Raw genomic sequence first — 12,454 nt, 5'->3', positions numbered from 1 at the left:
GCCCGCCTTTGAACGCTTTCAAGTTCAGTAATGTCTTTCTTGAGCACCGGTGTCCAAAATTGCACACAATACTCCAAGTGTGGTCTGACGAGTGATTTGTACAGAGGGAGAATTATGTTTTCATCTCGTGTCCCCAGACCTCTTCTAATGCATCCCATGACCCTATTTGCTTTGGTGGCAGCTGCCTGACACTGGGCACTCCAATTTAGCTTCTTATTGACTAAGATGCCTAAGGGTATGTGCACACATAGTTTTTTGTCTCTGCGGATTTTGTAGAGAAAACTGCAGGAAATCCGCAGGACAAAGTGCTGCGGTTTATCTGCGTTTTTTCTGCGGTTTTACACCTCATAATGGATGAGGTGTAAAACTGCAGCGTTTCTGCACCAAACAATTGACATGCTGCGTTTTGAAAACCGCAGCAAAACCGCGCGGAAAAAAACGCAGCATGTGCACAGCTTTTTTTTATTTCCATAGGAAATAAAGGTAGTGTACAACGCAGCAAAGTCTGCTGCGTTTCCGCAGAGCCAAAAACGCTGCGGAAACGCAGCAGAATCCGCAAAGTGTGCACATACCCTAAGTCTTTTTCCATGTCTGGTTTCCCCAGCAGTTTCCATTTAGTAAGTAATTGTAGCATCTGTTTCTCCTTCCCATGTGCATAACCTTACACTTATCTGTGTTAAACCTCATTTGCCATTTTTCAGCCCAATTCTCCAATTTACTCAAATCTGTCTGTAGTTGCAAACTGTCCTCCTTTGTGTTAACTACCTTACATAGTTTTATATCATCTGTAAATACTGATATTTTACTGTGTAAGCCATCCATTAGATCATTAATAAATATATTAAATAGTAGGGGGCCCAATACAGAACCCTGTGGTACCCCACTAGTAACCCTGGTCCAATCTGAGTATGCACCATTAATAACCACTCTTTGTTTTCTATCACTAAGCCAGCTACCTACCCATCTACACACATTTTCCCCTAGCCCAAGCTTTCTCATCTTACTTACCAATCTTTTATGTGGGACAGTGTCAAATGCTTTAGAGAAGTCGAGATAAATGACATCCAATGATTCTCCTTGGTCCATTTGAGAGCTTACATCCTCATAGAAGCTGATCAGGTTAGTTTGACAGGAGCGATCCTTCATAAATCCATGTTGATATGGAGTTAAACATTTATTAACATTGAGATATTCCATAATGGTATCCCTTAGAAACCCTTCAAAAAGTTTACCCACAACAGATGTTAAGCTTACCGGCCTATAGTTTCCAGGTTCCCTTTTACACCCATTTTTGAATATTGGTACCACATTTGCTTGCCGCCAATCAAAAGGAACAGACTCTGCTTCTATAGAGTCTTTAAATATAAGGAATAGAGGCCTGTCTATCACATTACTTAACTCCCTTAATACCCGAGGGTGAATGCCATCAGGGCCTGGTGATTTGTCAATTTTACTCTTACTAAGGCGGTTCTGCACTTCTTTCTGGATTAGGCAGGTAATACTTAATGGGGAGTTTACATTATCACTCTGCATTTCCCCTGGCAAATCTTTTTCCTGTGTGAACACTGTTGAGAAAAAAGTATTTAAAACATTTGCTTTTCCCACATCGCTCTCTATTTCACCCTCATTGTTCTTTAAAGGGCCGACACCATCAATTTTAATCATTTTACTGTTTATATAATTAAAGAATAGTTTGGGGTTTGTTTTACTTTCCTTAGCAATGAGTCTCAGTTTATACTTTTGCTAAATGCATTTGTTTTTTTACACATTTTATTTTTTTCTCTATAACTTTTTAATGCTTCTTCATTGCCTTCTTGTTTTAGCTTCCTAAATGCCTTGTTCTTGTTATTTATTGCCCTTTTTACATCCTTATTTAGCCACATTGGTGTTCTCCTGTTCATAGCCCTTTTATTTCTGTACGGTATGGCTAGCTCGCAGTGGGTGTGTAAAACTGATTTAAATATTTCCCATTTATTTTCTGTGCTCCTATTTTTGAGGACATTGTCCCAATCAATTCGGTGAAGGTCCTCTCTAAGGACACTCGAATAGGTGGCAAACCGCAGTGGAATCCGCAGAAAGAATTGACATGTCAATTCTTTCTGTGGTGTGGCATGGCAAAGGGCTGTGTAGTCGATGGGAGATATGTCTCATAAATGGCTTGTCTCCATAATGTAAAGTATAACAGATATTGCTGTGCTGTTATTGTTTTGCAAGGACCTGTGGAGAGGTCAGTCACATGACCAGTCAGCTGCTGGGTTCGTGGGTGTGGCTACACCCTTATAATGTGGCCTGCTCCTAAACCAGGCAGCTGTATGTGGGGAGGACTACACCTCCCATGTGTGCTGAGACTCCCAGTCCGAGGCTGCAGCCACAGACATTTGTGTTCTTTTGCCTGAGCTAAAGGTTATTTTTTGGTGTTACGCTGCCTTGTGGTTTATGACAAAAATAAACCTCATGAACTTTGAAAGAACCTGTCTCATGATTGTCTCCCGCTGCACCTGAGTGAGTCACATCCCTACAGCGGATTTAAAACCGCTGCTTTTCCGCAGTGAAAAAACCACAGCATGTGCACAGCGGATTGTAAATCCCATAGACTTACATGGTACTGTACACTGTCTGCAGAACTACTGCGGCCAAATCCGCGGCGGATCCACAGCAAAATCCACAGCATGTGCACACACCCTTAGACAACTTGTTGGTCTTAGCCATGGTGGAGAGGTTGGAATGTGATTGAGTGTGTGGACAGGTGTCTTATATACAGGTAACGGGTTCACACAGCTGCAATTAACACAGGTAATGAGTGCAGAGTAGTAGGGCTTCTTAAAGAAACACTAAGGTCTGTGGGAGCCAGAATTCTTGCTGGATGGTAGGTGATCAAATACTTATTTCATGATATAAAATGCAAGTAACGATTTAAAAAAAATCAATGTGATTTTCTGTGTTTTATTATTAGATTCTCTCTCTCACAGTTGAAATGAAGCTATGATAAATATTACAGACCTCTCCATTCTTTGTAGGTGGGAAAACTTGCAAAAACCGTCAGTGTATCAAATACTTATTTCCCCCACTGTACATCCAGTCAGACGGCAATGATTGGTCCCACTACACATATTATAAGGGTGTAATGATGGGCTTACATAGTCAATACACCTGCAATACAATGCTCAGAGATGTACCCATTTTGCCATACGTTGGCCCACTAGTTAAGGTACTGTCACACTTAGCGATGCACCAGCGATCCCGACCAGCGATATGACGCGGTCAGGATCGCTGGTGCATCGCTAAGTGGTCACTAGTGAACTGCCACACAAGCAGATCTCACCAGCGACATCGCTGGGGACGGGGGTCGCTACTTAGGCCTGTTTCACACTTCCGTTTTTTCAAATCCGTCAAAATCCGTTGGTTTCCGTAAAAAAACGGATCCGCCATTTTTTTGCAGGATCCGTTTTTTTTGTCCCATAGACTTCCATTAGTGGTTACCGCGGATCCGTCAAAAAACGGATCCGTTTTTTTAAAAACGGATCCGTTTGCATCAGTTTCCGTCAAAAAAACGGAAACGGATCCGTTTGGCGGACACAAAAACGGAAGTGTGAAACAGGCCTTACCTGTCAGACGAGGCGATCCTGACGTCCTCCCGCCCGCGTCCACACGTCGCTCGCTGACGCCACAGGAAGCGCCCGAAGAGAAACGGCCCAGGATGTTCTTGTGCGATCAGCGATAACCAGCGGGGGAGCGGTCGGAGGTAAGTATCAGACACAGCGATATCACTGCTACGTCACAAAACCAGTGACGTTATAGCGATATTGCTAGCGATATCGCTTAGGCTAGTTTCACACTAGCGTTTATGAGCGCAGCGACGGCCTGCGCACGGCCGCCGCTAAGCCCCGCCCCTGCCGCGCCCCCGCCGGTAGCTCCGCCCACCGGCACATGACGCTGCATGCGCCCTGCGTACCCTATCTTTATCACAGGGGGCGCAGGCCATGCGCAGTATGCGTTTGGCGGCGCATGCGCCTTTTTGACGGTGCGCCGACGCAACCAAACTGCAGCAGGTTGCGTTTGGCGCAGGTCGGCGCACCGTCAAAAGGACGCATGCGCCGCCAAACGCATACTTCGCACGGCCTGCGCCCCCTGTGATAAAGATAGGGTACGCAGGGCGCATGCAGCGTCATGCGCCGGTGGGCGGAGCTACCGGTGGGGGCGCGGCAGGGGCGGGGCTTAGCGGCAGCCGTGCGCAGGCCATCGCTGCGCTCATAAACGCTAGTGTGAAACTAGCCTTAGTGTGACAGGCCCTTTAGTGTTCACACACGCCAGACCACAGACCAGCCGAGCTTAAGTATGCACATACTGCCTAGACCAGCACACGGCAAGACACACTGTGCACACGATACCGTACTGCCGCTCAGGTAACTGTATGTACACAGTGACCAGTCCAGCAATACACTGTATACCCAGGAGGCCGATGTACACAGTGACTGGACCAGCAGGACATAGATCCACACTCCTGCTCCGTACCGGTATATATACAGTAAGTGCTCACACTCATCAGCGTACAGAAAAACAGTCTGATGTGGCTCCTGAAAAGTAGGACGATTGTCATGCGAGTACAATGTGATTTTTCTCAACTTATGACGTGTATGCAATGCATTGTTTACATACAGGAATTTTCTGTTATTTCAAGCTAGTTTACTAACAAACAATCTTATAGACAGATATAGATGTCAGATATATAATCAGCGCACTGCAGCTTACTGTACATGTATTTAGTGCATAATTAAACTAAGAAAAAAATGGTGCGCAGTCCCCCTAATTTTTATTACGGTAACCAGCTGAGGGAAAGTCTACAGTAGGGGGCTGATGTTTATAGTCTGGGAAGAGTACTAAATATGGAGCTTCCCAAACTATTAGGCTGTGTGCACACGCTGCAGATTTTGCTGCGGTTTTGGCCGCTGCGGACCCGCAGCAGTTTTTGCTGCGGTATACAGTAGCATGATTCCCTATGGGAATCAAAAACCGCAATGCAGATGGTGTGGAATTTTCCGCGCGGATTAGGCTGGTTTCACATTAGCGCTTTTTAAGCGCACGCACGGCCGGGGGTAGCTCCGCCCCCGAGCCGGCTCTCTGCCCGGCGTGCCCACCCCTTGCTTGTAGCGCCGCCTCCTAGCGCACAGCGGCGCCTGCGATCGGCGCACCCTATCTTTAGCATAGGGTGCGCAGATCGTGCGCAGTCCGTGCGCTAGTTGCGCTTTGACCTGTGCTGCGCACTTTTGACGGTGCGCCGAGCACGCCGAAATCCGAAAAGTTTGATTTTGGCGCGCACGGCGCACCGTCAAAAGTGCGCAGCGCAGGTCAAAGCGCAACTAGCGCACGGCCTGCGCACGATCTGCGCACCCTATGCTAAAGATAGGGTGCGCCGATCGCAGGCGCCGCTGTGCGCTAGGAGGCGGCGCTACAAGCAAGGGGCGGGCACGCCGGGCAGAGAGCCGGCTCGGGGGCGGAGCTACCCCCGGCCGTGCGTGCGCTTAAAAAGCGCTAATGTGAAACCAGCCTTATCTGCGGTTTTCAATCCGCAGAAAGAATTGACTTGTCAATTCTTTCTGCGGATTCTCCTGCAGTTTGCCATCTCCTCCATTGAGGAGATGAAAAACCGCAGGGCAAAACCGCAGGTATTTTGACCTGCGGATTTTACAAAATCCGCGCAGATGAATCCGCACCTAATCCGCAGCGTGTGCACACAGCCTTAATATCAGCTTGCAACTGTGTACTTAACCTTTACTGGTTAACAAAGGGTGACCCCCCCCCCCAAAAAAAAAAAATGATGTGTGGTTCCTCCTACAATTAATAACCAGCAAAGGCTAGGCAGACAGCTGTGGGCTGATATTAGGGACAGCTGACAGCGGGACACACGCACACCCCGTGCACAGCGGGACGCACGCACACCCCGTGCACAGCGGGACGCACGCACACCCCGTGCACAGCGGGACGCACGCACACCCCGTGCACAGCGGGACGCACGCACACCCCGTGCACAGCGGGACGCACGCACACCCCGTGCACAGCGGGACGCACGCACACACCGTGCACAGCGGGACGCACGCACACACCGTGCACAGCGGGACGCACGCACACACCGTGCACAGCGGGACGCACGCACACCCCGTGCACAGCGGGACGCACGCACACCCCGTGCACAGCGGGACGCACGCACACCCCGTGCACAGCGGGACGCACGCACACCCCGTGCACAGCGGGACGCACGCACACCCCGTGCACAGCGGGACGCACGCACACCCCGTGCACAGCGGGACGCACGCACACCCCGTGCACAGCGGGACGCACGCACACCCCGTGCACAGCGGGACGCACGCACACACCGTGCACAGCGGGACGCACGCACACACCGTGCACAGCGGGACGCACGCACACACCGTGCACAGCGGGACGCACGCACACACCGTGCACAGCAGGACACATCCCAGCTCTCGGTGAGTTTGGAGATGGCCGCACACCGCACGTCCTGCCCGGAGGCCTCACACTTCAGCCCAGGCCCAGCATCTCCCAACCTGTCACCTGCGGCAGGAGCGGCGCACACAAAGCCCGCAGCTGGCGGTACCGGGCCTCCGTGCCGGCGCTCGCTTACCATCATAGTAGTAGCAGACCTTCTTCTTTCCGCCCCCCTGACTGTACGCCATGGAGTCCTGTGCGCGCGCTGCTGACACTGGGAGCTGCCGATGCTCGGGACAGGCCGGCTTTCCCCGGGACTCGCACTCTCACCCACAACTACCCGTTATTCGGTGATCAATGAGAATTTCCCGCTCGGCCGAGAACGCGCACAGACACATAGACAGACACGGTGCAGACAGCGAGGGGAGGGGCCACATACAATTTCATGGGAGGAGCTCCAGCTAGAGGGCGTGACCAGCCAGATTGTGAACACGAAGGAAAGCTACAAGAAATGGGCGTGGCGGCAGAATCTGGGCGTGCCTAGCAGGAGAGACTCCCCCATCAGCCCATCTGGGGGCGCGCCTTTCTTCTGACTGTGGGAGAAGCTGATCCGCCTCAAAACATCAACCACACTAGGGCACGTAAAACGCGCGGCGTTGCCGAAGGAAGAAACCAAAGGCCGCGTCTAATAGGGGGATTGCGGCCGGAAGGGTATGAGCCTTTGCTTCTCACTAGACTGACTCTTCTGGGGTTTTTGCTTTTGGTTGCCGGGTGTTTCCACCCCTGCACGTAGCGGGAAGTAGTACCGGCTTCTCCCTGCTTTGGCTGGAAGCGGAGGCTTTCTTCGGAGTTGGCTGCGCGGCTGTGTGTATGTACCGGGGCAGAGCGGGTGTGCTGGCGGCCCTGGGCTGGAGCGTAATGGCCGCCTGGTGACGGCTCCTCGGCGTACAATGGAGCCTTGTGTAAGCGCTCAGCCCCGGCGGGTAGCTGTGATATGGGCCAGGACTGAGCTTCCCCACATAGATTCCTACAGAGGGAGTCTGAGAGCAGCACAATGTAGGGGCAGAGACCCTGACTGCAGCGATGTGTCACTCACTGGGTGCAGCAGTTGTGATAAATCAGAGGTGACCCCTGATTAGCAGCTCTCTGTGTACACTGTATACTGTCAGCTGCTACTCAGTGCTGAGGATCTGGTTGGACTAGAGGCATCTTGGGCTTGTAGCGATAATCTCCTGCTGATAAAACACTGATTGTAATGAAACAGCAGTGCAATAACAGGATCTTTTGCTCGCCCATCAGAACCAAAATAATATCGTTAGAAACATCAGCCCAGCACGCCAGAAAGCCCTCACCCGACCCAACATCACGAAAAATAGAGACACTACGGGGCTTTGAAAATTGCGCAGTTTATTAATTATTTTTTTTACCAAACTTTTTTTTCGCCACGTACATAATAAGAACCTAGACATGTTTGGTGTCTATGAACTCGTAATGACCTGGAGAACCATAATGGCTGGTCAGTTTTAGCATTTAGTGAGCATGGCGAAAAAAACTGTGGGATTGCACTTTTTTTTGCAATTTCACCGCACTTGGAATTTTTTTTCCTGTTTTCCAGTACACTATATGTTAAAACCAATGGTGTCATTCAAAAGTACAACTCGTCCCGCAAAAAATAATCCCGCACATGGCCATAATGGCGGGAAGAAGTTATGGCTCTGGGAAGAAGGGGAGCGAAAACAAAAAAAACTCCAGGGGTTAGAGTAGCCCCCCAGCATATATATTTTTCTTTCCCTGGCGGCGTGTTCCTGCTCCATCTCGTGCCCGCAGCTACTGACTGACTGCTGTACTCTCCCATTGTAGTGCCCGAGATTCCCGTTCTGGCTCTCGTACACGAACACTGGGAAGTGGCCAGAACGCTGGTTTTGCCCAGTTGTTCTCTTACTGTGTGCTCTGGGTGATTGTATCTTTGCCGCATCCAGTGTCTCTTGTGGTCTTGGACTTCAATCCTTGCGTTTTTCTGCACAATATTTTGGTACACGTTTGAATTTATTGTACCTTCAATAACCTCCGATCGGTCAGACCCTAAGGCTAGTTTCACACTTGCACTTTTTTTGTGCTGCGCACCGCGCGCAGTGCAAACGCACATAAAAACGCATCATGTGGTTTTGTTTTTTTTTGCGGGTTTGGGTGCGTTTCTAAAAAAATGCATGCTTTTTTTGCACATTACCATGCGCACCCATAGACTATAATGGGTGTTTGGGTGTAAAAAAACGCATTGCGTGCTCATGCGTTTTTTGGGGGCAAGTCGGACGCACAAAAAATGCAACAGGATGCATTTTGTGCGCCCGAGCGCACACTACAAAAAACGCATGCGCATACAAACGCATGTGTATGCGCACCTATGTAAAAGATAGGGAAAAAATGCATGCTTTTTTTGTGCTAAAAAACAGCGCAAAAAACGCAAGTGTGAAACCAGCCTAAGACTGCAAAAAAAAAAAAAACATACCACCATGACTCCCAATTGGATTTGACTTTTGGTGTTGAGTAACCAGATTGGAAGTGTTTCTGTGCTCTCTGGAGTTATAGTAATAATAATAATTTTATTTTTATAGCGCCGACATATTCCGCAGCACTTTACATTTCAGAGGGGACTTGTACAGACAGTAGACATTACAGCATAGCAATAATCACATACAGTAGATTATAACAAATACCAAGAGGAGTGAGGGCCCTGCTCGCAAGCTTACAGTCTATGAGGAAAGAGGTAGACACGAAAGGTGGATGGTAACAATTGCTTTTATTGTTTTTATTGTTTGGACCATCCCTAGTGTAAGAATTGGGTATTCCTGTTGCTGCATGAACCAGTTAACAGTCTAAATATGTAACAGTACAGGCACAGAGGGCTATTAAATGCAAAAGGCATGTGAGAACGTGATGCAAGGAACCTGGATATGGTAAAAAATTTAGAAATGAGCCACACAGGGATAGATTAGGTTAATGTGTTGAGGCGATAGGCCAGTCTGAATAAATGCATTTTTAAGACACGCTTAAAGCTGTGGGGATTAATCGTATTAGCCTGGCTAGTGCATTCCAAAGAATCGTCGCAGCACGTGAAAAGTCTTGGAGATGGTAGTGGGAAATTCTGATTAATGAGGATGCTAACCTCAGGTCATTAGCAGAACAGAGGGTGCGGGTAGGGTGGTAGGCTGAGATGAGGGAGGAGATGTAGGGTGGTGCTGAACCATGGAGTGCTTTGTGGGTGAGGGTAATAAGTTTATACTGAATTCTGGAGCGGATGGGTAGCCAGTGTAATGACTGGCACAAGGTAGAGAAATCGGTGTAACGATTGGCGAGGAATATGATCCTGGCTGCAGCATTCAAGACAGATTGGAGAGGGGAGAGTTTGGTAAGAGGGAGACTGATTAGAAGAGAGTTACAATAGTCGAGACGAGAATGAATAAGAGAAACAGTAAGAGTTTTTGCAGAATCAAAAGTAAGAAAAGGTTGAATTCTAGAAATGTTTCTGACGTGCAGATAACAAGAGCGAGCCAGTGATCAAATGTGGGGGGCAAAGGAAAGCTCGGAGTCAAGTATGACACCAAGACAGTGGGCATGTTGCTGGGGAGTAATAGTGGAACCACACACAGAAATGGCAATGTCGGGTATAGGTACATTAGTAGAGGGAGGAAACACCAGGAGTTCAGTCTTTGACAGGTTCAGTTTCAGATATAGTGAGGACATGATGTTAGACACAGCGTTTAGACAATCGCTGGTGTTTTCTAGAAAGGCTGGCGTGATGTCAGGAGAAGAAGCATATAATTGGGTGTCATCAGCATAGAGATGGTACTGGAAACCAAATCTACTGATTGCTTGACCAATAGGGGCAGTATACAAAGAGAAGAGGAGGGGGCCTAAGACTGATCCTTGAGGAACCCCAACAGTAAGGGGAAGATGAGAGGAGGAGGAGCCAGCAAAAGATACAGTGAAGGAGCGGTAAGAGAGATAGGAGGAGAACCAGGAGAGAACGGTGTCCTTGAGGCGAATGGAATGTAGCATAGTGAGGAGGAGCTGATGATCCACAGTGTCGAATGCTGCAGAGAGATCCAAGAGAATTAGCAAGGAGTAGAGACCATTAGATTTCGCTTTTAGTAGATCATTAGAGACTTTAGTGAGGGCAGTTTCAGTAGAGTGTAGAGAACGGAAACCGGATTGTAGAGGGTCGAGGAGAGCGTTATCTGAGAGATAGCGGATAGGACGGGTGTGTACCAGAAGTTCCAGGAGTTTAGAAATGAAGGGAAGATTAGAGACAGGTCTATAGTTAGCGGCACAGTTTTGGTCAAGGGATGGTTTTTTAAGTAATGGCTGTATGATGGCATGCTTAAATGAGGAAGGAAAGATACCAGAAGAGGGTAAATATTTTTGTTAGGTGAGTGGTGACAGCAGGGGAAAGGGACTGGAGGAGATGTGATGGAATGAGGTCACTGGTGCAAGTGGTAGGGCGAGAAGATGCAAGGAGCCTGATTACTTCATCTTCTGTTACTGGTTCAAAATCAGAGAGTGAGCTAGATGCAGTGGGGGAGGGAGGACAGTGCATAGTATGAGGGGATTGGGAGATAATTTCCTGTCAGATATGGTCAATTTTCTTTGAAATAATTAGCCAGATCGTCAGCATGGAGATCTGTAGTTGGGGCCTGCACTCTTGGATTAAGTAGGGAATGAAAAGTGTCAAAGAGACTTTTAGGGTTATTGGATAGTGAGGTGATGAGGGTGTTGAAATAGGTTTGTTTTGAGGGCAGTGTTGTATGTTTTAAGCATAAACTTATAATGGATGAAATCTTCAGGTAGATTGGATTTTCTCCACAGACGTTCAGCGCACCTGGAGCACCGTTGTAGGAAGCGTGTTTGCAGCGTGTGCCAGGGTTGTCGCCGTCTGTGCGTAGTTGTTCTATGTATAGGAGGTTGTTTTGATTGGGTCACCGAGGAGGAAAACAAAACAAAGCTAAGTCACAGAAAACCAGAGAGGTTGGTAACTACGCGGATTGCAGACCCCTGATCCTAACCACACAACTAACAGGAGCCGTGGAACGTACCTACGATGATTCTAGATGCTTCGTCACAGCCGGAGGACTAAATGTTAGGAACGGCGGAACGCACTAAATAAATTAAGTGCGTTCGCCGCCCGGGGTCCACGGTGCAGTAGGTGGTATAACTGCTGCTAAGTGGTGGCAGACAAGCAATATGGCGGTAAGATGCACACGGGTTAAACTTCACCCGGAGTGCGCAGAGCGGACTCTGTTCACACACAGGTGCCGCAGCAAAAAACATAAAGAAAGCTGAACCTGTTAGTGACACAGGCTTTAGGTAGATGCACACATGGTATCTGGTCACAGGAGCAGGACCCAAGACCTACCGTGTGTGCAGCGTCGCTTCTGCGGACGCCAAGGAGGGCTGCAGCGCGGCGTAGGACACTGCCGCTCGACGACAAAGCAGAAAGCAAGCGTGATGTTGGACCGTAGCCGTGCGGTGAGCACAGTGGCTTAAGGCTTGCCACTGACTGGCGCTGACTGCAAAACTAATTCCCTATCCACATGCGTATTATCAGAGGGAAGGGGTTTCAAATGAGTCAGTCACCAGAATCATGCATCCGTCACCATTCACACATAGCAAGTATAGTCTATACTAGCGCATGGCGGAATGGCCATGCACACTTTTTATAGCCGTGCGGGACCTTCCAGATCTCCAAGATGGACCAATGAGATCTGGAACAGGACCTGGGCACATGACTCCAGATCTCCAATGGGAGATCGTCTCGTGAGCATGCCCAGTAGGAGCACAGAGGGACTTAGTCTCTGGAGCGGTCTGCTGCAAAGTAATCTCCTCTGCAGTAGAAAGACAGCAGGAGACCGCAGAATGTGAGGCTCTGAATTCCTGCAGAGCAGACACAGAAACCTGACGCCTTACACTAAATAAGCCTAAAGCAAGAAAAGGGGAAATCTAAACTGCCCCAGAGCAG

At 48.9% G+C, this 12,454-nt stretch overlaps 1 protein-coding gene across 1 annotated transcript in view; it reads right to left on the bottom strand.

Moving 5' to 3' along the window:
- Positions 1–6,845, bottom strand: part of HDAC2 (histone deacetylase 2) — a 107,954-nt gene extending 101,109 nt beyond the window's left edge. Inside the window, exon 1 of the mRNA XM_073575984.1 lies at positions 6,638–6,845. Coding sequence (XP_073432085.1) covers positions 6,638–6,689 — 52 coding nt within the window. The 5' untranslated portion in view covers positions 6,690–6,845. The remainder of the gene's footprint in view (positions 1–6,637) is intronic.
- Between the last annotated feature and the right edge of the window lie 5,609 nt (positions 6,846–12,454).

This window comes from Dendrobates tinctorius, unplaced genomic scaffold, assembly GCF_039654945.1.
Source record: "Dendrobates tinctorius isolate UK_male_01 unplaced genomic scaffold, ASM3965494v1 ptg000046l, whole genome shotgun sequence".
NCBI classification, from domain to species: domain Eukaryota; kingdom Metazoa; phylum Chordata; class Amphibia; order Anura; family Dendrobatidae; genus Dendrobates; species Dendrobates tinctorius.
The sequence above is the reverse complement of the archived record's forward strand: the minus strand, read 5'-3'. Positions and strand labels throughout refer to the sequence as shown.